Source organism: Protopterus annectens, chromosome 5.part0 (genome assembly GCF_019279795.1).
Source record: "Protopterus annectens isolate FY-2018-M chromosome 5.part0, PAN1.0, whole genome shotgun sequence".
NCBI classification, from domain to species: domain Eukaryota; kingdom Metazoa; phylum Chordata; order Ceratodontiformes; family Protopteridae; genus Protopterus; species Protopterus annectens.
Window position 1 is genome coordinate 775,598,397 of NC_056735.1, and position 26,989 is coordinate 775,625,385.

Below are 26,989 nucleotides of genomic sequence, written 5' to 3' on the forward strand. Positions count from 1 at the left end.
GCAAATCAAGTAAACTGTCTGAAGAACCTATCGCTCAAAAAAGAGCAGTGTGGATTTGTACAGGGGAGAAGTAAATTTGATGATGTTAATTCATACTCCCTTGACAGTACAAGAAAAAGAGAAAAATCCTGGTGACGATAATGAGCTTAGATGCTCAGAAAGCATTTTATCATGTAGAATGGGAGTTACCTGTTTGCTGTGTAAGGAAAAGGGGCTTGCTGCAGCAATTGTTCCTCACTGTTAAAAGGAGTAAGCAGTGGCTCTAAAGTACAGGTAAAAACCATGGCTACTTTGTCAGAAGAATTTTTATTATCAAGAAGGAAAAGGCATGGGTGGCCCATTTCACCGTTATTTGCTGTTTATCTGGAGCCGTTAGCAGTAGCTGAAATTCTGGTGTATCTGGCTTTAAGTGGGGGTACAGAGGAACTCAAAATTGCACTTTATGCTATTATCCTAATTTTGACTATGCCAGAAGGAGACTTGGACATTTTGTTTAATAAATTCAATAACATTAGGAAAAAATCAAGACACAAGATAAACAGAGAAAACACTAACTCTGTTACTGTCACTGTAGAGGACAGAGGGATTATGCCGGGGGGGATTTAAATATCTAGGTGTGTGGATAACAGATTCTTATGAAGGACCACTAGGTGAATCCTGCAAGGAGATCCTCCGTATGTTAAAGAACAGTTTCCAGAAATTGAAAAATGTGAACCTAACGTAGATAAAAAAAAAAAAAAATTCTAAACTGGGATGTGGTAACCCACTTATTGTACCCTGGAACAGGCCTTTGGGCAACCTTCCTTGGAAAGACCTGGCTGACTTGAGAAGTTGGATGAGAGATTTTATATGGGCAGTTGACAAGCCAAGAGTAGCTTGGGACAAACTAAAATTGTCAAGACCTGGATACATACGTACTAGCAATAAGATAACAATTTTATGCAAAATGTCAAAATAAGACAGTTAATACAAGGTAGAAAGACTCATTTGAGAAATGTAGGTGATAACACAAGAAAGGTTTGTTTGGAGGCCTTTTGGGGAGAGGATTGGAAGAGGACTTATCACCTTTACTGTGAACTTTGAAAACCGAATTTAAAAAAAAAAAAGTTTCAGATGGAAAAACAAAAATGAATGGGTATCTGAGAATGTTCATCATGTTTCACTTTTCCAAAGCAGGACATCCCATGTGCTATTACTGCAAGTTCTTGGCTGGCTTCAGTACCAGAATTGTTTTTCCTTCTGCTAGGCCAGCCAGATGCCCTTCTCTCCATTATCAAGACATCAGTAGGTAAAGGGCCATCACCTGGCACCATTTCTTTAGTTCTTTTTTTACCATCCGAAGCCTGAGACATCCTACATCCACTATGTCAGTCAGTTCAAACCCAAGGATTGCGTATCTGAAGCGTTCCGAACTTTCTGTTCATTTATACTTGTAATCTCTTTTGTTAGTTGTCTTTTAAGACTAAGGCTTCTGTAGAGTGTGGAAGGCAAATCTCTCACCTGGACGTCCACTCTCTTTGTTTGTTCTATTTGTGCCTGGATCATGACATGTCAAACCAGTGCATGTACTTTAATTCTAGAAACTTACAACTTTATACGAGTTTCTACAGAAATTTTCTGAAAAGGAAAAGGTGCTTCAGGGGGTACCATGTTTCATGGTGTCTGCTGGTCCTTCTGCTGATCTCCTTCTCAAGAGGAAGGAGAAGCATTTGAAGGTAATGAGGAGGTGGGTGATAATGTTTCTCTATGTGGTAGTCTGCCTAGCCTTGAAGATTTTGAACAAAGAGAGGTGCCTTTGCGGCCCCTTACAATGACTGGAGTATGTAGCTGAGGCCTTTAGTAAGACCCCCTGGGAAGCCACCATGTTGTTGGCTTCACCAACGTCATGTCAAGCTGAATTAGCTAGGGTGTTGAATGAGTCTAGAACTGCTAGGCATGCATTGGCTTCAGACTTCCATTTGAGACTGTTGGAGGGCAGGGAAGAATCCCCCAGAAATAGCAGGGAGGAGATCTCTGCAGACCAGATGCAGGCTGCAGCTGCTCACTTGCAGTCTGTGCCATTTCCTACCAATGACGCACCCAAGGAAAAACATAAGAAGGCTGCTGTAATCTTGCTTCAGCTTAGGCCTCTTGGGCCACTTTGTCAGGTTAACTAAAGGTCTTACAGATTTTATGAGATCCAGAGGGCTAGGCCCTGACAGGACCACAGCCCAAGAAACTATTACTGCTAAAAGAAAGAGAGACCTTCCACCTCAGCAGTCCTCTGATTCCCTTGATTTCTATGAAAACGAACTGGCGTTTTGTGGACCAGCTTTCATGAGGGTCATATGCCAACCCTGAGTTGGATGGCACCCTCGCCTAAGCTTCGCCTCTTGAGGATTTTTCCTTTAGAGAGACTCCACATAAGATGAGAGAGTCCATCATTTGGGAAGCTCAGGATTGCCCTAAGTCCCAGAGAAACCCCAGGCTATTCCATTCCTGTAGGTAGTAGATGAAGTCATTCAGGGCATATCCCTGCAGCCTGGTTCCCAGCCCCCTACTGCCCAGGAAACCTGTCTGTTTTTCCTGGGTTTTGGATACTCACAAACATCTTTTTAGAAATCCAGTGGTGGACTCTGAGGTGGTCTCCTCAGGGTCTGTGGGAGCCAAGGGCAATGCATTTAAGAATCCTTTACCCAGTAACAAGGAGGGTAGAACCCATGACATATTTGGTGAAAGAGGTTTATACCTCAGCTACTCTAGTCTTAAGAGATTTAAATTGCCAGTTCCATATGGTTACATTTTTGGAATGTCTGTTTGATCAAATGAAACTAAAGATGGTGGGATGGACACTGTTTTCCAAAAAGAGTTGTTAGAATTTTGCAACACTAGTTCTCAGTTTGCTAAACAATCTTTATAGTCTGGCTTTGATGCTCTGCAAGCATCAAGTAGGGCATATGCCTCTGAGTCAGTTACCAGGTGACATGCTTAGCTTAGAGAGCGGTCTAATCCTGACCATGTCATAGCTGAAATCCTTGATGCCCTCTTGCACATGGACATTCTTTTTGTTCCCAAGGCTCAGAGTACTTTAAAAGACTGGAGAAGAAGGCTATGACTATGCAAACGGTTTGGAACGCTCTGCAGGTGCCACTTTCCAGGCTCAACAGGAGCTACCCTACCAAGTTCTGGTCCTTTCCAGCTACCCATTTAAGACCCAAAGGCAGAAAGATTTGAAGATTTATGCGGCATCATAGGTGGCAAGCAGACCCCATGAACAGGCCTTCAGAGTCCCATCCCCAGGGACCTAGCAGGGAGGAATTATGACTCAGACAAGCACATCTGCCACCCTCCCTCAAAATCCCACCTGATCTCAACCCTCCTCTGCCACAACCCTACAGAGCTAGGGGGCAAATTCTCCCTCTTCCTAAATCATTGGCAAATGATGACCAAGGAAAAGTGGGTCCTAGAAATCATCAGAATCCAGTAGAAAATACAGTTTGTTTCTCTCCCAAGATTCACAGGCATTCCTTCTATTTTGAAAAGGTCAGATCAGAGAGTCACAGGCTCATATTAGAGGTATCTCAGCACAAGAATCCATATAACCAGTCCCCTCAAATGAGTTTGGAGACTTCAGACTATTTCCTGTCCCATGAAAAGAAGGAAAAATATAAATTCACCCTAGACCAACTTTACAAAAACATCTTCCTATGTTCTTTCCTGTTGCAGTAATGGTCATCCTGGATTGAAAGGATCTTACCTCACCGTTCACATAGCGAAAGAACACAGGAGGTACTTTTGTTTCAGGGCACTTGGGACACATTACCAGTTCTGTGCATTGCCCTTTGGCTTGTCTGCTACTCCCAGAGTTTTGATAAAATGTCTGGCTCCAGAAATTGCATTTTGTGAGACCTAGAGCATGCAGATTTACCCCTGTTTGGAAAATGGCCTCATACAGGCAAACACATTAAAGGAACTCAGCTCTTCTCTGTAAATGACCATGACATGCCTCTCAGACTTAGTTTTCACTCTCAGTTGCAAAAGATCCAACCACCAACTTTATAATAGCTTAGTGCTTCTAGGAACTATTTTGGATTCCAACAGACAAATGGCATACCTTTCCAGGAGGAAATCGTTTTTATGACAGTGCTTCAAAAACTTGATTCAGGAGGAACCTGTCACAGCCAGGGAGCTCTTGGGAGCCAGGATGCATTACCCCCTCTATCCTATTGGCACCTTTAGCAAAACGGCAGATGGGAAAAATACATTGGTACCTGAAAAGCCTGTGGTGTGAGCACTGCTGCTCTCTGAATTTAAAGCTGATGCTTCCTTCTTGCATAAAGAAAGAGCTACTTAGTTGAATAAATCTGTACAAGCAAAACAAAGGAATCCCCTTCACTCTTCAGGTAGAGCACAAAGTGATCACAGCAGATGTCTCATACCTGGCTTTGGGACACACACAGACACTACAAGGCAGTTGGAGCAATTTCTTCTTAAAAAAATCATATCAGTCTAAAAGAAATTATGGCAATCTACAGAGGCCTTGTGGCATTCAAACAAAAGTGGATACCATGCCCTCTGTTAGTAAGGGAAGACAACACAACTGTGATGTGGTATATCAGCAGACTGTGCATTATGGCCATGCAGTTGTAGAAGACAGTCCAAGCCATGGGAGTATACCTTTTGGTTCAGTACCTCCAGGAGGCAGACAATGCCCTAGCAGATGACTTAAGCAGGTCAGTGTCAGAACCTTGTGAATAGATGCTAAAGAAGTCCATCTTCAGAAGACTTGCAGTTAAGTGGGATGTGTGAGAAGTAGAACTTTTGATTTGAAAGGAAAGTAGAAAAATCAGCAAATTTTTCCTAAAGTGCCCCAAACCACAAGGCATGGATTACAAATGCCTTCTCCTTCCCATGGAGAGGTCTATTTCTGCATGTCTTGCCTGCCATAACTCTCGTCCTTAGGGTACTTTTAGATCAGAGAGGGCAGACCGAGAATGATCCAAATAACACTTTTCTGGTCCAGGTAGCACTAGTTTCCTATGCTTCTCAGAATGGCCAAGGAAAAACCATGGCTGCTCCATTTGGAGGTGCATCTCCTAATGCCGGACAAAGGGACTACCATGCACCCCAACTTGACATCACTCAAACTAACAAGGTGGATTTTATAATCCTCATCCCCGCCTGCATCTCAAAATGGAAAAGATTTTCATAGTGATGCAAATCCAAGAGGCAGCAATCTTTACATGCAGATATCTTCAGTGTTTTTTCTTACCAGGTGCATCTTTTCTCTGAGAAGACTCTAGCTCATCTATTAAAATTCACACCTCCGTTATCTCTGGCTGCCTTCCTCTGCAGTCCCCTCTATTTTCTCACACCACAGAGAAGTAATTTCTTAAGGGTATTATTCGCTTAAAACCTCTTCAGAAGGTGTCCGCCCCATCCTGGGACTTAAATTTTGTGTTGGAAAAACTTACCTTGCCTCCCTTTAAACCTGTAGCCTCTTCAGATACAAAACTTACCATCCAGAATACCACCCTCTTAGTTGCTTTCATATTAGCCTGAAGGATTTCTGAGCTTCAGATTCTCATGTGTAGGAAAACCCTTTCTCAGGTTTCACAAGGATAAGGTCTCCCTTTGAACAAGTCCCTCCTTTATGCTTAAAGTAGTTACAAAAGTTTCTCTTAACCAGGCAATATGCTTTCCTGTCTTTTTCCCTGATCCCCAGGGCAAAAAGGAAAGAGCCCTTCATTCCCTACATGAGCACAGGCAACTCAGGTTTTATCTGCACAAGACTAAGGACTTCAGAAAACCTGACTAGCTATGTGTAGCTTTTACAGTTAACAAACAAGAGAAAGCTGTTGGCAAACAAACCATTTCTAAATGGATTTCAAATTGCATTGCCTTTTGTTACAAGCACCATGACAAGAGGGTGGCCAGACACAGTAGGATACATTCTAGCAGAATGACTGCAACTACCACTGCCTTCCTCAGGAGGGTGACGCCACAGTCCATCCTGTCCTCTGTACGCAATTTCTCCAAACACTGCAGTTTGTCCTCCACTTCTGGAGCTTGAGCTGGCGTTGTGTTACCAGTGCTGCAAGGACTTATTTCCTTACCTTAAAACACTGTCTGCCAGACTCCCTCCTTCCATGGCTTTGAGACTACTCCCCAGTATTATTACTACAATAGTGAGACATGATGAACGTAGTACAGTTGTGTATCTGTACCATAAAAGTACATGTACGAGTGTCTTCACTGCTGCAGTAAGCATTCGTTCCCACAATCCCTTATGTATCATTCTGTGTGTCGGGTGGGCATCTTCTCCTTCACCGTATGGTTCCCTCACTTAAACCCAGCTGATTCCCTGTAGGTCCCAGGGATTTCTCCCTACTTGGGACAGTTAGGGAAGGTCTTAAGCCTTGCCAGGGGCATAATGAGTGGGGCTGTGATCAGGAAGGGGGCAAGAAAGACCTGAGGAAATGATGTTAGCTAGCATCACTTTTTCCACTGATGTCTTGATGTCAGACTGGAAGGTATCAGCCAGGCCTAGGAGAGGGGAAAGAAATCTTTGGTATTCAGGCCAGCCAAGGGCTTACAGGGGAGAGAACTCCCAAGTGTTGATACTGCAGCAGTAAAGACATTCAAACATCTACGTTTATGCTAAGTGTACGCAACTGTACTTGCTGCCATAAGGGGCTAGTTTGAGAGGTAACAAAGTTACAATGACTGCAGGAAAATGGAAAAGGGAGACAAGCTTACTGTAATACTGGGATCAGTTACTGAAAGGATAAGAAGAAAACACATAGGAGGAATTGAAGAAACTACTTCAGATCCCAAGACAAAATAGAACATTGCACTTTAAGAATGAAAGAAAGAGGATGCAATGAGTACAAGTCAATGTAGAAGACTGGCCTACGGTAAAACATTAGGTAATGGAAGTCAGGAAAGGAATAGAACAGTAACATAATAGGGGCCAGAACGACTTAGTAGGGTTGGAAGGTGCATTTAAACATAACAATCTCACAGCAGCAGTGGGATATGAGGTATGTAGTCTGGAGAAAGCACAGAAATCACTGAAATTTAGGAAGCCTGCCTGGAGGTGTCTTTTCAAGTACTTTTATACACCAGTAAGGATAGCAAAATCATTCCTGTCAGTAAGCGTAACTTGTTGGAGAAATCATATGGATGAGACAGGGGATTGGGAACATTCCTTCTGGAAATGTGTCTTTTTAAGACAGTATAGACACGATACACAAGATCTTTTAAACATAATTTCAGGGAAGACACGGGAAGTCCATGCAAAACGCTACTTTTTACGACTTTGAGAAGACAAAATGATAATGCAGAATGTTTGGGAGTTGATGTGGCTAGTGATGCTAGCAGTAAAATCTATTACCAGGAAATGGAAAAAATGAGAATCCCCCCCCCCCCCCCCCAAAGTAGATGAGATTATAAGAATAATTGATCAGATTGGGTTGCTATGGCTGAGATATTTGGGTAATGAAAAACACAAATATTTGACAAGGGTAAAATTGTATGCAGTTAAGATACTCTGATAAAATTACAAGTGTATCCACTGTGTAAGTAGTTAAATGTGTAATTATTTTGAGTAGTATGTTTTTTTTTTTTTTTTGTTTTTTTTTTTCTCCTTTTTATAGTTCAATGTCCCGGGGGAATCGAAACAGCAGCAGTTTAAGTATCAAGTAATGGCTAAACCTGAATGTACAAGTGGACCAAATCTGAAAGCAGTCAGTATGCAAGGGATGCACACATTTGTTGACAGTAACAGGTGAACAGTGTAAATGGTAGATGGAAGCCAGCAAATAACAGTCAGAAGGGGAACTGAACTTACAGAAATGTTTGTACGTTAATTGACATGAAGAGAAGTTTGTTCCATTGTTTAAGTTTATAACCACTAAAAATGTTCTGAACCTTATTGTACTAGTCAACATGGTTAGATAGAAGGTTTGCAAAGGTTGACATCCAGTGGAAAACTTGCCAAATGTACCATACACATGGATTGCATTGATTATGTTATCTCTACAATATGCTGCTGATCAATAAAGATAATTTCTTTAAAGAATATACATGGTCAGCAATGAGGAAATGCTGAAAAGGGGGAACAGAATTGGAGAATAAATTGTGTCTGTCACGTTTAAGTTATGAAATCAGGACCGAAATACTAAAGGTGGAGGAGTGTCCATATTCACGAAGGATATTCACGCCACCAGGCTAGTTGCCCAACACAATGCATCTGAAATTCTCCAGGTACAACTAACACTAGGTAAGACTGCAATTCAAATTGTAGCTTGCTACAGATCCCCCACTATGCCCCAAGATTCTCACTACACCTTTCTAAACATACTGGAAAATCTGGGTGATTTCAACTTCTTCTTCTTCCGGCTTTTCCCGGTTAGGGGTCGCCACAGTGGAACTCCAGTCTGCTAATAATTGGCAGTAGATTTTTATGGTGCCGAGGTGCCAGCCCGACACCCAACCTTCAATGAAGACACGCCCATTCACGCATGTCTTTTGAACGCTACTTGACCGCAGGCAGGACATGCAGACTCCACACAAAAGGCACTCCAGCCGAGAATCGAACGGGAGTACCTCTTGCTGGGAGGCGACAATGCTACCGCTGCATCACCGCGGCTACTGGGTGATTTCAACTACCCTGCCATTAACTGGGAAAACTACTCATGTACTAACACCTTTGCTCAACGGTTTTCGGAATTGATAGAATTCATAAATTCCAATGCCCTGGGTCAACTAATCCATAGACCCACCAGGGGCTCCAATATCCTAGACCTGGTCATTACCAACATGGGAAATCGATGCTCCACACCTATGGTCACCCCCCCCCCTTGTTGGTCAGGTCTGACCATAAGCTAATCACCCTTGACATCCACATCCCTCCCTCACCCCCCCCCCCCAGTAAGGAAGTAAGGAAACCTCCATATAAAAACTTCGACTGCCGAATCCTACACTAAGGCACTGTATGAACACATCCACTCGTGCATGAATCGTGCCATCCCAAATCGAACCAAGATGCTCTCCTCCAAAAAAAGGAAGCCAATCTGGTGGTTCCCTGCCATAAACAAACTTTACAACAAAAGGAAGAAACTGTTGCAGAAAAGAGGAAAATCCCAGGATGCAAAAAACTCCCTTACCAGCCTCAGTAAGAAGCCGAGATCCCTCATAAAATCCACCAAAGCTAGTTATGAAAATAAAATTGCCAAAGATTCCAAAGACAACACAAGGCAATCTATAGCTATGTCAAAATCTAAATGGCAATGCTCAGATGTGATCTGAGCTACAACAGAATGGCATTAAATGTACTGATCCCAAGGATATTGCTAATATCCTGGCAGATCGATTCAGTGCCAACTTCACCCCCCTCTCACCCCTAAAGGACCCATCTCAATACTGAAAGATTGCCAAATTCCAGTAATAATGACCATACAGGTAAAAACCGCACTCTCCAAAGCTAAGAATACAACATCCATGGGACCAGGTGACATCCCAGACTGTGTACTGCATGAACTGGCACCTCACCTAAGTGTTGTTTAATCATAGTCTCACCTCAGGCTTTGTGCCCACTGAGTGGCGCACAGCTACAGTTATCCCACTCCACAAGGGGGGATCCACCTTGGATCCAGGGAACTACCACCCCATCAGTCCTACGAGCCTGATCTGCAAGGCCATGGAACGTATTTCCATGGAACTTATAAACAAAGACTTTGGCAAACTTCAAACACTGGACCCACAGTTTGGGTTTGTGAAGGGCCGATCTTGTCTCCTGAACCTGATTGACTTCTTCGAATCAGTCTACAGAGCTGTGGACGAGGGTAAGACGGTCCACACAGCCTATCTGGACCATGCCAAGGCCTTCGACACCATCCCGTACTCTGGAATCCTAGATACACTTAATAGGCTGGGCGTTAATCCCTACGTCACTTGATGGGTTGCCAACTGGCTTAATGACAGAACCCACACTATGAAAGTAGCCGACTCCAAATCCAGCTCCAGACAAGTAAAGTACCAAAGTGTTCAGTCCTGGGACCGCTGTTGTTTGGCATCTAGTTCTCTGAAGTACAGGGCAACACTAAGGGACTCTGGCTAACAAAGTTTGCAGATGAGTGCAAACTGGGAGCCATTACTGAATCCCCAAATGATGGATATTCTACAAAAGGACCTTACAGAAACAGTTGCTTGGTGCCAGAGCCATGGGCTCAAGCTCACTGCCAAGAAATGTATAGTTATCCCCTTTGGGAAAAAACATGTACCTGTGAATTACCACATAGGTGGCAGTACACTAAACACCGAAAGTGTGATACGAGACTTAGGGACACAGGTGGACAGTGGTCTCACCTTTGATAACCACATCGCCACAACAGTCAGGAAATCCTTCTGTGTGGCACACTTCATCACGAAGGGCTTTTCATCCAGAAAAAAGGAGGTCATTGTCCCACTGTACTCATTCCTCATTAGACCCATTATAGAATACAATGCCCTGTTTGGTATGTACCTCTCAAGACATCTGCAACAACTGGAAAGGCCACTGAAATTCCTCACTAAAAGAATCACTCACAGGCCTAAAGCAGATGCCCTATGCTGACTGTTTAAAAAAACTCTAGCTATACTCTGTCATATATCGTCTACACAAGCGATCTCTGCTTAACATACAAGGCCATGTCAAACCCAGAGCTGTTGGACTTGCTTCCCCAATCCCTCAGAGCCACATGCTCCAGGGATCTAAACCTTGTCATCACAATGAACAAAACATGTTGGAGGGATAGGTTCATGACCCAGAGACTTCCCAGACTCTGGAATTGACTGCCCATACATGTCAAGCTGAGCGCCTCTTTGGCCCTCTTCAAAAGGAACCTGGACGATTGGATGGGAGGTCAGTCGCCTTCCTAGACAGGGTTCCAGGGAAGTAAATATTGTGAGAAGAAATAGCCAGGGATTTGTTATGACTAGGCTTGTATAGGCCCTAGGGTCGATAGCCTAGTACTAACCTATGAAGCTAGAAACTGGATAGATTTAGAATTTCTTGCTATTACCATTTCTACCACATTTTAATTTCTTGAGCTTCTGCCTTGTTTTGCTGAATTTTATGAGGAATAACCTAGCATGCCAAGCTGTTGTGATAGGTTCTTGTAGTAGATGAGTTAAGCACTGATTTTCAGTTTTTTATTTTTTCTTAGTGTTTTTAGCAAGATATCATATGTTACTTATGTTTCAGAAAATGCACATATTTAGTCATTTCTGCATCGAGTATTGAATTGATGCATTTTTAAAATGTGTATCAACACCCCCTCCTTTTTTTTTTTTTTTTTAATCTCTCTCCAGTTCTTGATGAAGCAGATAGAATTTTGGATATGGGTTTTGCAGAGACCATGAATGCTATTATTGAAAACCTTCCTAAGGAGCGTCAGACTTTGCTTTTCTCTGCAACTCAGACCACGTCAGTGAAAGATCTTGCCCGTCTCAGTCTGAAAGATCCAGAATATGTATGGGTCCACGAAAAGGCGAAATTCAGGTTGGTTCACATTTTATAATTGTCACGTATAGTGTTTAGTTAAAATAGTAACAAAATTATAGTTTTACTGTTAAACTTCTCTTTTCTTTATCAGTACTATGTAGTTGTTGGAATAAAATCTGGAATATCAGATTTGAATAAGATTTGTGCCTACTTCCTACTTTGTGACCACGAAGAAGCCACTTTCCTTCTTCCTGTGTTATATTTGTTGTATCATTTCAGTGTGGATATACTAATCTGTGCTCTACTGCTCTGTTTAATCGGTTTTATTTTATCTTTTCCATTTTCTCATGATAGTAGTCATTGGAGCACAAACTTTTAGGACACAGTGGTTTAGGAAAGCAAAAGTCAAAATGCTAGCATTTCCATAAGATTTGAAATTAACCTGTGATGTCCTTGCAGAATGTTTCTGGAGGTCTTACTTCTGCATTCAGTTTAGTGAGTCACAGGTGATATTGCAGACCACTAAATGTCCCTCAATGCAATGATTTTCAATCATTCTTTCCTAGAAAGTAAGACTTTTTCAAAAGTAAATTGGTACAGTATTATAAGAGTTACTGTTTTTCAGCTGTTCTACAAAAGGTCTGTTGTGCTGTAGCTCAGCAGAATATTCTATTTTTTTTAAGGCGGGGTAGTAAATAGAGTGTACTGTGAGTCGGCATCTCCTTGTCCAGTAATAATCATTTTAAGGCCAAAAACATATAGATGCCTATTTTTTTCTCGTCAGGGAGTACTTTTCCCTTATCTTTAATGTCACTCTTGTACACCATATTAAAAGAGTTCATGATTAAGTAGCTTGTTCTTTTTCCTGCATTCACATATTTGCACAGTTTCTGTGCACATAATCACCTCTCTTCTTGAAGTGCTTCATTATTTTTCTTTATAATATGTCATAACCTCTACTGTATCATGTCATTCATATCAACAGTATGTTACTTTGTTGCTCACATTTGAGTGGCCATCGCATGCATGAACGAGAACTCTTGACTCCTGTAGCTGAATGAGTGGAGAGTCATTAACCTACAACCAAAACATTTAGAGACTTTTCAGAAGTAACAGACTTATCTAGCATCTCTGGTTGAATTATCAAGCCTCCCACAAACATTTGTGTTATTTTTTTGCATCTATGAAAAATCAAACTGCAGCTGAAAAAAAAAACTACCACCATTGTTTTCAGAGACACAAAGCAATAGTTGTATTGCCTTTCTGAATATTCATAGAGAGAGGGCAGGAAGGACATTGAAATAAATGGAAATTTTATGTAATGCTATATTACCCTATGTGAAGGAGGAGGCTTGGTGTAAAAACAAAATGACTTATTTGTAGTTGTTTCCATCATGATATTTTTGAATAAAATAAGAAAGTAATGCTCTCCATTTTGCAGTGGCTTTTAATGATGCTTTGATCATAAAAATATGATATGTGTTTATGTTCTTGATTATTGATGTTTAATTATCCAAAAGAGGTTTCATGGAGAAAATCACAGATTGTAATAGTTTGGTCTCTGCATCTGATGTTAAAGTACATGGCTTGTAATAAATAAACGCAAGTACTGTCAGATTGCTAGATCTATTTCCTTTTTGCAATATTGTTTATGTCTCCCTGGAAGCACAGACTATCTTCAATCACTTTTCATTGATTGCACTTCTATCCTGATATAAAACTGTATAAAATTTCCAGTCCTCTGCTCCCACATTTGCTTATGTGCTACCAGATAAGGAATTAAAGAAAAAATAGTGTGCTGCTTCTGACGTTTTGAGTTTCACTTGCCTTGATAGGGAACAAGATTAACAGCAGAGCTGAGAGGTCTCTGCCACGGTGCTTTATTTTTGTCTTTGGATTTACACGTCTTTCATTATTTTGATTGTAACTGTCTAGATGGTATCTTCTTGTTGTGAGTTAGAGAAACATTAATTTGCTGGAGATGTCTCTGCAGTGCTTGGTGATGCATCTAGTTAGCGCAACTAGAATAAATATTAGCTAGACTGAAGTGTATTCACGGTTGTGGTCTTTGATTTTGTTTTCTGTTTTTGAATAGTAGATTTAGCATGCAATGGATGGTCATTCCTCTTACCAGCTTTAACTTTGTTTCTGTAGCATAATGAAGGAATGCCAACTGATTAGTTATTTTTCATTGTACTCCATTTCAGGCATTGTTCTGTTATGATCAGTCATTATACCGCCACGAGTTTCTTTCCCTGTATTGTCCATAAACAAAGGGCTGACAAAGTAGCCCACCTACTTTTGCACAGTGTACTAACAGACTTGTATTTTAATTTTAGCTAAGGAGCCTTTCTAGCACAACTACTTGCTAGATCTGAGTCAAACCTTTCAAATTGTTAGTGATGCAGTCCATAAGCCTACTAATTCACAGCTGCCTTTTCATATTAAGCTAATTAGGTCTTTAACTTGGTGATGTAAACATCATTGCCAGCTAATATTGCATATGCAGAATAAACTGAATATCTAGGATGTATTTCAAAAAGATGCCACTTCATGTAGCATAATGAATTAAATGACAGTATGCAAATGAGGATTGCTGGTAGTAAAAAAATAAAAGATGACTTCACAAGTAATTTTTTTAAGTTAGTCTCCCCACTGCTGACTTCAGCCATCCATGTTTGCTTCCTCTAGCATCTGCTATTATAGCTCATTTGCCTTTGTAAGCTTCCCACTGTGACCCAAAAAATGATAAAAGCCTTTGTAAGATGAAGAATGATGGTGACCACTTCCTACTGTTTAAAATTTCTGTAGTTTTTTCAGCCTTCACTGAGGTCTTCTTCAGAATGATACAGTAAACTGCACAACACTTAAATATCTAAAAAAAAAAAAAAAATAGTTATATGATGTCACCTGACACCATTACATCTAATAAATACACACGGATTAATTAAGTATTCCTATTTACATCTCCTATTTTTCTTCAGCAAACTTTTGTAATTAATGTATACTTTCAGACCAGGGCTAACTGAAGCATTTAACAAAACCTGCAATTTCATTTTCCTGTACTCAAGTTTATCATTTATGTGACCATTAAAATCCACAGAAACATGATTTAACATATGAGCTTCTTAAAACTTGCACAATTAATAGAATACTTGCCTAACGCACTAGTGACATTTTTATTTTTAATGGCATATAGATGTTCATATATACATTTTTTAGATAATTGTTTTACCTGTATAATGTGAAGCGCACAGTGTACGCAGAACAGCATAGACCATGTAATTAGAGTTACAACTGAAAAAAATGGAGCTCATAAGATCTAGCTGTGGACAGTCAAAAGACATTTGGACTTGGCCACATATCTACACACATAGCATGACAGACATTTAAAAGTCACTTTCTTTCCAATAGCTATCATTTCTTGTTCCTCCTCTAATATAATTTAATATTTATTGATTTTTTGTTAATAAAAATTGTTTTACTCTTACTTTTTCCAAATTTCTTCACTTCCTGCCATAATCCTCTAATTATTGCACATAATATCCCTAATAACCGAACTATCTGTTGTGAAAATAAATGGCATACACACTGTCTAATCTGTGTCTTTCTTGTTCTCTCAGCTCAGAGTTGAAACTGTATCCATTTCCCTGTTATAACAGTATTAGTGGTGTGTCCCTGATTACAAACCTGTCCTGTAATATTAGTAACATTTTGTCTACCTCCACATTAATCATTGTAAGCTGTTTGACCATGTAATACTGCCCTTTTACCAAGAGGTGTTCAAGATAAGTGGGATGCATACTACTGTAGCACAGTATAACTTTCCTCAGTGTATTCTTATCAGAAACGATCGAATGTAACTTGATATCCCCATAACCTTGTATACCTCTGCAACTAAAAAGCTACTTCTGTGTTGGACTTGTATATAAATGTCAAGAAAAGCTGCACTGATATTCATGTTAACAGTAAATTTCTCCATCTCATCTTTTTCATGCCTCCAAATAAAAAATAGCAATAAAATGATATGCCTTTTCATACCCCAAAATATTACTTAAAAATTGTCCTAGCAAGTCATGACTGAATTATCAATGGTATGATCCCAGTTGTTTTTATTAGAGTTAATATGTAATTGTTGACCGGGATGAGCAAGGACAGTCTTAACACCAAGTGGGATAGGTTAATTCAAGCACCAAAAGGGATATTGGCTAAACTTAAAATGGCCTGCAAGGGTAGCATAGTACTTGCCAATGAACCTGTAAATTTGGTATAATTAGGTGGCATTCTTGTATCCATTGCCACTCCTTTCTTATGACGTAAAAAAAATTACCCAAAAATGAGAAGAAATTGTTAAACAATAGTTCTACACACAGTTAAAAACTTAAATTCTCCCACAGTGTACTGCTGACCGTTACATAAGACAACCAACCAATGTTAAGTTGTCTATCTCGCATTCATTCTTGCTGGATGGTTTCGGAGCCGATCCTCGGCTCCGACTCGGCAGTCTACTGAATCAAGAGAGCTATTTACTGGCTCGAGGCCCTCTCTATATCCCACAATGCTAGGCATCAGATTCCCAGATCTCGTTTGCCGCTTCAGCTACGAGGTTGCGAATTTACTTGGCTCCAGGTCGTATTAATCTTTTCTTCTAATATTAGTATAAAAATTAACTTTAGTTTTTTTTTCTACAACCTTATCTTATATATATATATATATATATAACTTATATATATATATATATTAGTTATAAGTTATATATATATATATAACTTATATATATATAACTTATATATAACTTTCCGGTTAGTTAATTCACTGTTTACTCCCTAATATTCCCTCAGAAACTCGTTTTTAGTTAGAGAGTTTCTTACCCCCCCCTTTTTTCTTATTGGCTAATCTCCCCTCCCTTTCCTGTGTTAATAGGGTAGAGTTTAGCTCTTCTACTTTACTACAGTTTGTAGGCTTGTAGTTTTTGTATATATTTATATATATATGTATGTATCTATACTCAGGAAAGTACTGCTACATAGCGACTGCTTGTAGCCAACAGCAGCATCAACGCTGAATAACTATGACTGTGACAACACATTTTTTATGCTTCTCAACTGATATCACCTATATCAATTACTTTTATACTAGCACAATTGCCTAACCCGCTAGAAAGCTTGTGTTAGTTCTTCTTCATACTGTATACAGAGCACAACCATTATTTCAAAGAGTTGAACATATCTCTTGTACTATTCATTAGGGCATCTGCAATATTTGTATTTACATTATGATTGCTATTTTTATTTTTTTCTATTTATATACCCTAAAGCACAGTGTTCCTGAGTCTGTTTTTAACTTGTGAGATCCTAAGCAGTGTATTGAATTGTAAAATATACCAAGCAATATAAAGGTCTACCTTGCATGGAAGTGTTCCCTTGGCTTCTTGCTTTGCTGACTGACTGTACCAATGCTGCTTTGATTCTACCTCTTCCTGACATATATCTATCTATGTTGGATGAATGTATTAATGCTGTATGTTGGATGAATGTATTAATGCTGTATTTCTAGCTATGTTGAATGAATTTATTAATACTGTATTTCTAGCTATGTTGGTTGAAATTATTAATACTGTATCTTAAAATATGCTTAGTAATACTGGCTGTACTAACTTAATAAGGACATTTATTTTCTTTTCCTCTCCACTATTTTAGTCTTGTTCCCTAATTATTCCTAGCTCTCCAGCTTGCCTTCCTTCCTCTTGAGGTTAAGAAATTGACTATCTGGAATATAAGAACCCTTCCACATCACCTGCTGTCTTATCTCTGTGCTATTCCAAGAAAGGAAGAAAGAAAGTATGTGTTCTCCTGATACCGGCAGAAAAGCTGACATTTAATAGTGCATATGTCTTGTAGCTTGTAATTGTTAGCTTCTAGCCAGGACTGCCAGCAGCCATACCCTCCTCTGTAGCCAGTAGCTAGATTATAGACCCTTAGTCCCTCTATTGTTGCCTCCATTTGCTGACTCATAGTTAGTATCTAGCCCTTGACCAGCCTTTCCCAGAAATATATTTCTGCTGTAATAATATTCCCTGTCCACTAGGTGGCACTCTCAGTCAATACCCAGCTCCTACCTTTCCTTCACATACCTTCTGCTCTTCAGTAAATACCACTTTCCTCCTCTGAACATTACCACTTTACATTTATTATTCTCTAGTCATCTGCTCTTTCACTTACCCTGAGCAATCAGCAATTCACTGATTGTTCATCCTGAACTGTTCCACTCACTTGTCTCTACCCGCTCCGTTCGCCCTGCGGGCTCACTCCGCTCCCCTACCCCCAATTCCCACCCACCCCCACTACTCACACTTTTATCTTTGCAGTAAACCCCTCCCTTTCTCTATCAGACCAATTACTGGCCTTCTCACCCTTCTCTTTACCTTCCATCAATTAAAGACCACTCCCCACACATATCTCCTCTTATCCTCCCATCAATTAAAAGCCGCTCCCCACTCACACTTTACTAAAACCTATACCCATTGATTTTTATCTGTCTTTTACCCTACCTATACTATACCTCCCATACTTATCTATCTTACATTCTTAATCCATTACATTATGTATTCTCCACTCCTTCTAACTCTACAAATCCCTTTCATCACCCTCTTAATTCTACTCCATTTGCACCATACTACCTCATATTATGCCTCTCCTCTTCCCCCCTATTTTCTCTCCCACCTCTCAACTCCCATTCCACTTTTCACCCCTACCACAACTCACTACCATAACATATCACCCTCATTACTACAGCCCAGTTTACTCCACCACTTTAATCCAAAGGTCTTACCCACCTCCACCAACCTTAACTTCCACAAAGCTCTAATCTATTGTCCTCATCAGTCAAAAAGCAAACTACATTTCCTACTATCTCCCATCTTCATCCACCTAATTCTATCTGGTGATAGCCACCCAAACTCTGGACCTAGCACCACTAATAACCTCATCCCGCCAAAAAGTAACAATACCACCAACCTTAAAAGACTAAAAATAATCACTCTCAACGCCCAAAGCCTAAGAAATAAAGCTACTCTTTTCCATGCCTGGCTTCACCACAACCTTCCTGACATTGTAGCCATCTCTGAGACTTGGCTAAAACCTACCATCTCTGACTCAGAAATCCTACCCCCCCGGCTTTCAAGCCCTTAGATCTGACCGCCTAAACAGAAAAGATGGAGGAGTAGCCTTGATATTCTCTAATCTTCTCCCCTTTATTCCATACCCAAACCCCATTCCTACAATGCTGAACTAGTAATAGGTTTACTACAAATGAATATTCACAAAAGTATCTGCTTCATATCCCTTTATATTCCCCAGGTAACAATACTACCACCCTTGAAGAAATCCTCCAATGGGCCTCAACTAACATAAACCTAGAGACCTACATATTAGGAGATGTGAATATAGATTGGAACAAAATTAATAACCTAAACCCAACCATATCTGTCAATCTATTCAACTTTACTCAATTAACTAACTCTATCACTAGACCCAACAAAATCAACCCTCCAGGATCTACACTGGACTGGATCCTAGCTACCCACCCTAACAACATCTTAGACTCAGGCATCCTTCCTGACTCTTTTAGTGGCCACCTACCTGCCTTCATCCACCGAGCATCTCAGTCTCCCCATCTCCAGCACCAATACCTGCATACACATAACCTAACTAACTTCAACCCTCTCACTTTCCCCAATACCCTCAAACAAACTAACTGGAGCAATCTAAAAATTCTTCCTCTTGACAGAGCCGTTGAATCCTTTAACTCTACCTTCCTAAATGTACTTAATTCCCAAGCTCCACCCCGAACTATAAGAGTCAAATCCAAATCTGCCCCATGGCTAACTAGGGAAACCAAAAAACTCATGCAACAGCGAGACAAATGCTGGAACTTTTCTCAACAAAATAAACATCCAGAGACCCTTATTCAATACAAGCAGCTCCGCAACCTCACTAAAAAACATATATCCAACGACAAACAATCTTACTATATGAAACTCCAAGCCAACCACTCCAAAAACCCTAAACTATTCTGGAAGTCCATTAATTCACTTCTCAACCCAGGCACTAAAAATAATCCTTGCCCTGACACTACCAAGTCCGATCCAGAAATTGCCACTCTTTTCAACTCCTTCTTTATTAACTGTATAGCTGAACTAAATAAGACCTTTCAAATTAACCCATCCACACAGCTCAGCCACTCTACCCCAGCCTCTAAACCCAGTCCTCCCACCACCTTTGAACTTAAACCAGTCTCCACCTCATATATAAAAAAACTTCTCAGCAAACTGAAACCTTGCTCTAATGCTCCAGATAACATTCCATCCAAATTTTTACAAATTGCTGTAGATGGAATTGCCCTCCCCATTAGTATCCTAATCAACAGATCCATAAAGGAATCTTATGTCCCCAAGCTGTGGCGTTCTGCCTTTATACATCCTCTCCACAAAGGCAGTAAAAACAATAATACCTCAAACTTTCGCCCCATAGCCCTCCTCTCCCCAATATCAAAAATCCTGGAAAAATGCATTCACATTCAGTAAATGCCCTTCCTTATCAATAACCACCTCATCTCCCAAACCCAACATGGTTTCCGCCCTGGCCATAGCACTATAACTGCTCTACTCTCATTCCTAGCTATAGTCAACCGTGCCCGCGATACTGGTAAAATAGTTTCAACAGTTCTACTAGATCTCTCAAAGGCTTTCGACACTGTCTCCCATACTCACCTCCTTAGCCACCTTGCTAACCTCAACCTCTCACATAATACACTATCCTGGTTCTCTAGTTACCTATCCAATAGATCTCAAGCTGTAAAATGGAGGAAAGGTACCTCTAACTTCCTTCCTACCCCCACTGGAGTTCCCCAAGGTTCCATTCTTGGCCCTATGCTATACAACATCTTTATCAATGATTTCCACTCTGCCGTCCCTAATAATAAAATTGTACAATACGCCGATGACTCCACTTTAATCTGTTGTGCCACCAACCTCCCAGAACTTCTATCATACAGACAAACAGTTTTCTCCACCACTGAGAACTGGATGCTCCAAAACCACCTTTCTCTAAATGCTAACAAATCCAAAATACTTCTCTTCCCCCCCCCCTCAAAACCCTTCCCTCTCGACAAAAACTCATTCCAAATTAGAAGCCATAGCAATTCAACTATAGAAATTGTTTCCTATGCCAAACGACTTGGGGTCACTATTGATGAAAACCTAAAATTTGACACCCATGGTCAACTCAATATCAAGAAGACACATCAAAAACTTGGCCTGCTATATAGAAACATTCACTATCTCTCTCCTTCTTCTAGACAAACCCTCGCCACTACCTGTCTTCTTCCCTCACTACTGTATGGCGCCCCTCTATTAACTAACTTATCTGCCTCCCTTTCCTCAAAAATGGAAAGTTGTTATAATAAAATTTCTAAATTCACCGTCAAAGCCAAACACACCTCCCACCATTGCTCTGCCCTCTATTTACTAAACTGGCTAGAACTCCCCAACCTTCTAGACTACCTCCAACTTAACACTGCCCATAGGCTATTATTTAACCCCTCCAAATGTCCTGCATTATCCAACATCCTACAACTTTACACCCCTAACAGGTCACTTGGATCTGCTCACCTAAACCTACTCAGTGTCCACACACCAAAGCGACCAGCCGGGCAACACCTCCTATCCTTTTCCTTAGCCAAAAAATGGAATTCTCTACCTCCATCTTTACGAATGACCGAAAACCCTAACAACTTCAAAACCCTACTCCATTCCCACTTGTTCTCTAATAGGAAGTGCAACTGCACTTTCCCCACCTAGCCTTCTACTCTCTACACTAATTGTATTTCCATTCTACTCCTTCTTCCAACAACTTTGTTCCATGATTCTACTTATCTCTTACTGCTGCCTTGTGTATATAATGTAAATATTGTAAATAGTTTGCACTCCTTTTTATCCCCCTCCCTCACATTTACGCTTGGTCTTCCACTCTGCCCCAACAAGACTCAAATTCTGTATAACCTTATTAACCAGACATGTTAATCTATGACCCATATGCTATGTAACCATTGCACCTCATACTATCTCTGGTCTTCCACTCTGCCCTAACAAGACTCAAATTCTATATAACCTTATTAACCTACCGTGTCAATATATGACTCCTATGCTATGTAACCATTGTACCTCATACTGTCTCTGTATCACAGTTTTACCTGTATTCATAAAACCTAATGTTTTCTGTTCTATCTTAATGCACCCATATCTTTGAATCTTAATTTTAATTTTACCTGTTTTTTTAACTTTGCTATGTAATGTGGAGCTTTTTTCCCTGGGCCTCCACTGAAAACGGGCTCCTGAGCCCAGTGGACCTCCCTGGTTATCAAACTGAAATAAAATAAAAAATAAATATTTGGCATTAGTATATAGCTGTGTAGTTATTAATATTGTTAGTTTAACTAGTGCGAGTGTGTGTGTGTGTTTCTGTGTGTTTAAGCACTAGTGACTTTTCTTCCTGGATATCCACTATGTCTAAGGATACCAAAGTCTCAGGTTTTAAGAAGTGTGACTCATGCTGTCAGAAGATGTCTCAGACGGACGGTCACACTTCTTGTGTTTATTGCTTGGGTCCCCTACACCTGCAGGACTCCTGCTCGGTCTGTCATGCCTTCAGCCCGAGAGTCCTGCAGGAGCGTAGCAACAAGCTCATCCTGAGAGGCTTACTTAAGCCAGAAGGATCCCTGACCAAGCCTTCGTCGGGTAAATCCTCAAAGCCCACCAAGCCGTCGGCTCCCTGTTTGGAGCCGTCGCCTGGTGGAGCGCCTGCCTCCTCTTCTGCTCCGGCTGGAGCCGACACCTCTGGACCTCAGTCGGCTCCAACCTTAGTGTCGGAACCGTCTTCGAGCCGAAAACGTTCTAGGTCCCCTTCCCTAGAATCGGTTTGTTCGGCTCCGAGGTCACCATTGCTCCAATTTGAAAAAAGCCATAGGTCCCACTCATCTCGGTCTTCCAGGCTATCCGATCATGACTTAGAGAGGGTGGTCAGTAGACTCCTTAAATCGCAGGCCCTGGCCAAAATGTTAACCAGCCCATCTCAACAGACTGTGGCTGTCACGATATCTTCAGCAGTTCCTCCTCCGACTCCCTCCTTGTGTTCGAGCCTGAGCTGGTTGGGGCTCGAATCTTGGTAACGTCGGAACTGATGCCACACCTTTGGGCTCCTTTGTCAGCTGAGATCTTTTTTTTGGTTCCGTCCTTGGAGGGATCTGGGCGCTGAGACTCCCTCATTGGCTCCGAGGGGGCAAGTGGCATCGGACCCTTGTCCGACCCCGTTCTCCCTCTCAGAGCCTCGGCGCAGGTGAGCTCGGCCCCGACATCGGCCTCGGAGCCATCCCTCTCGGTGCCGGCAGGGGTTCTCCTCTCTTCAGAGCGGGGACCTTCTGCTCTGCCTGACAGGGGCATCTTCGAGGTCATGAGGAGTGTGCTGACTCCTGAGTCGGCCCCTCAATCAGCCCCTTCGGCTCCTCCCCCCATGGTGCCTGCATCGGTCTCTGTCCATCCTCCTGACCCCAAGCGTGGAGAGCAAATGCTCCAGGTCGCCCCATTGGGTGTATCTTCCTCTTCCGAGGCCTCCCCCGATCCTTCGGCGGAGCCCCCACGGAAGAGAAAATGTAAGAGGAAACCTGTCGACTCCCCCGAGTCCGTCACGTCTGATACCGACTTGGAGGATTCGGAAGTGTCCCCAAGATCCCCCTCTGAGGATGTCTCCTTTTCAGACATCCTAGAGATCCTTAAGCAGAGGGGGAACTGGACTGCCCTTAACCCTTCGGAGGACGAGTCGGTCTACCTGGACGCGTTTGGTTCTCGCACTTCCACCTCCTGGGTGTCTCCTCCTTTCGACCCGCTAATGGAAATAGTGGCTCGAAAGGCATGGTTAGCCCCGGACACAGTGGAACCAACTCCCCGTAGGCCCACTAAATTTTTATAGCCCCACCCAACGAGCAATTCTTGACAAAGGGTGTCCCTGTTGATGCCATGGTGGTTGCAGAAGCCACAAAGAAGGAGCTGGCTGACCCTTCGGTGCCTGTCCATCCACCTAATAAAGAATCTAGGACAATGGACAGGTACAGGAAGCGGATGTTTTCCTCAGCGACCTTTTCTATGTGGTCGCTGAATTATCTGTGCCATTTCACCTGTCTCCAAAGGGATCTTCTCAAGGAACTGGGTGATACGTGATACCCTTCATGATCCATCAGCTGCGGGGGCTCAAGATAAGATTAACTCCCAGCTGGCGACCCTTAATTCTATTGTCAACTCCTCCATGTGGCTCATTTCTTATGCAGCCGATGGGGCGAGTAGGGCCACAGGTACAGGCATGCCTTTGAGAAGACATGCTTGGATGCGGTTATGTAACTTTGCTGACCCCTTTAAGGCATCCTTCACCAATATCCCCTTCGATGGTTCGGCTCTGTTTGGACCACAGGTGAAAGATACCCTTACCAGGTGTGAGCAGGAAGGCAAGACTCTCTGCCATGGGAGTCCATTTCTCCACTCCCTCTAGACCATACCCCAAGGGTCAGAAGAGTGGAAAAATGTGGTTTCGGAAACCCCAGGAAGTCGTGCCTGACACACGTGGCGAGTTTCCCTCCAGGGGCAGTGGAGGGAACAATAATAGATGCCGCCCGAGGGGCAGAGGGGGCCCGCAAAATCAGGGTAGCAGAGAATCTTTCTCTGACAAACCCTTTCAGCACCCCTGAGGGGCTGCCCGACTGTCCGCCTTCGGAGGCAGTCGGGGGAAGATTGTCACTGTACCCAGAAGCCTGGCAACTCCTCACACAAGACAAATGGGTACGGTCTATCATATCCGAGGGTTACAAGATCCCCTTTGTCCACACCCCGGTACAAACAACCAAGTCCCTTCCAGATGTTCCACCCGGTCTAAGAAATAGCAGTGCTAGAAACTTCAAAACTGCTAGAAAAACGGGCCATCCAGCCAGTCCCAGCAGACCAGCATGGATCCGGAATTTACTCTCAGTTCTTTTTGGTGCCAAAAAAGACAGGAGACTGGAGACCCATTTTTGATCTCAGCAGGCTAAACAAGTCTGTTCAAAGAACAAAGTTCCGGATGGTCACGCTTCAGTCCATTCTACCCTTTTTGGGTCAGGACAATTGGATGTGCTCCATAGACCTTCAGGATGCGTACTACCATATCAAAATGAACAGGCGCTCCAGAAGGTTTGTCCGCTTCCGGCTAGGAGCCAGTCACTATCAATTCAGAGCCCTGCCCTTTGGTCTCACCACAGCCCCCAGGGTGTTCACCAAATGTATGGCAGTGGTTACGGCTCACCTGAGACTGCGAGGATTCCAGGTGTTTCCATATCTCGACGACTGGCTCCTCACTGCTTCCACCAGGCATCAGCTACTACGAGCCAGGGATTATATCATCCAAACTTGCTCCGAGCTAGTATATCAATACATTTCAAAAAGTCTGCATTGTCGCCTTGTCAGTCTATAGTCTTTATAGGTGCAAGCTTAAATACAAAAGGTCTTACTACAGTGCAACAGGATTCAGGCCAGATTTGTACTAAAGACTTTGGGCCTCATGGCAGCAGCAATCATACTAGTTCCACTGGCTCGTTTTCACATGCGGCTTCTTCAGTGGATGCGTTTTACTCAATGGTCCTTTCAACAGCTCCCAGTGTCTCACAAGATAATAATCACTCAATCATGCAAAGACCATCTGGCTTGGTGGATGGTCTCCCCTCTTATACTCCAGGGCAGACCGTGTGTTCTTCCTCCTCCTGTTGCCACAGTGACCACGGATGCCTCCCTGATCGGGTGGGGGGGGGCATTTTCAGGGCAGGACTGTCCAGGGCACCTGGCAACCTCTAGAGTACCATCTGCACATAAATGTCTTGGAAATGAGAGCTGTGCTTTTGGCATTGCAAGCTCTTCAGGACTCTCTACCCACCGGGACTATTGCAATTCAGGCAGACAATATGTCTGTAGTATGGTACATCAACAAGCAGGGCAGAACCAAGTCCTATCCCTTATGTCGAGAAGCACTCAGACTCTGGCAGTGGGTGATCTCCTCTCAACGGTTTCTGATAGCAACATACATCCCTGGGAGGTCCAACGTCATAGCGGACAGGCTAAGCAGAGCTATTCTCATGCCTCATGATTGGTCTCACAATCAATCAGTAGCGGACAAAATCTTCCGCAGATGGGGTCAACCTTGCTGCGACCTTTTTGCAACTCCTCTCAACAGCAAGTGAGACGACTTCTTCACTCTCTTCCTCCTTCCCGGGCACTCCCCCAGAGACACTGTAGTTCATGATTGGCACCGGGGTCTTCTGTATGCATTCCTGCCTTTTCCCTTTATTCCCAAGCTAATTCAGAAAGCAACCGCATTGAGATCCAGGATGATCCTCATTGCCCCTTACTGGCCTCGACAAATTTGGTTCCCATTCCTGCATCGTCACCTGCTGGAGCAGCCATGGAATCTGGACCCAGTGCCAGACTTCCTGGTCCGTCAGTCGGGCGGGCTGCACCAATCCCTTCAGTCTCTCAACCTCACAGCTTGGTTGCTCCACTTCCAGCCTTAGCCAGGCTTCCGCTAATTTCTCAGCCGGTGCGTGAAATCATACTTGCTTAGCACAAATCTGCCACCAGGGAGACTTATGCTAGTAAGTGGAAGCGTTTCTCTTTCTGGGCAGAGGCTAGGAATATTGACCCCTTTACAGCTCCTGTCCATGTTTTAGATTTTTTTAGCAGAGCTCTTTCAAGCTGGTTCTTCCTCTGCCACCATTAGGGTCCAATTAGCTGCTATTGCAAATTTCCATGCTGGCCTGTCAGAAACCAGCATCATGTCCCACAAACTTTGCAAGGCCTTTCTCAAAGGAACCTTGTTGCTTAGGCCCCCGGTCAGAGATCCCCCACCTCCGTGGGACTTTAACTTGATATTGGCTTCCTTGATTCTCCCCCCCCCTTTGAACCTGCGGCTTCCTGTTCCTTAACATTGCTCTCCTGGAAGACTCTCTTTTTGGTAGCCATCACATCAGCTAGGAGAGTTTCGGAACGTCAAGCCTTCTGTATTCGTCGTCCTTATCTTGTGTTTCATAAGGACAGAGTTTCACTTAGGCCTAATCCTTCGTTTTTACCCAATATACCTTCTGAAACAACTCTGAATCAGTCTATTGATCTGCCTGTCTTTTTTCCTAACTATTTGAACAAAGCTGAACAAAATTTGCACCACTTGGATGTTCATAGGCAATTACGTTACTCCTTGGGCAGGACTAAGCAAATAAGAAAATCAGACCAACTCTTTTTATCCTATGCCGAGGGCAAGCAAGGACTGCCAGTTTCCAAAGTAACCTTATCCAGGTGGTTGTCCTCTATTATTACCTTGATTTATCAGCTCGGACATAAAGAACTCCTTGCTAAACCTAAAGGTCATTCCACCAGAGCTTTAGCTAGGTCGGTAGCTT

General features: G+C 42.4%; 1 protein-coding gene across 1 annotated transcript in view; it reads left to right on the top strand.

Annotated features, from left to right (window-relative positions):
* The window catches only part of DDX10 (DEAD-box helicase 10), a 1,393,858-nt gene that overhangs the window by 201,836 nt on the left and 1,165,033 nt on the right, over window positions 1-26,989 (top strand). The window contains exon 6 of the mRNA XM_044071854.1: window positions 11,335-11,524. Within this exon, the coding sequence (XP_043927789.1) occupies window positions 11,335-11,524 (190 nt within the window). The remainder of the gene's footprint in view (window positions 1-11,334; window positions 11,525-26,989) is intronic.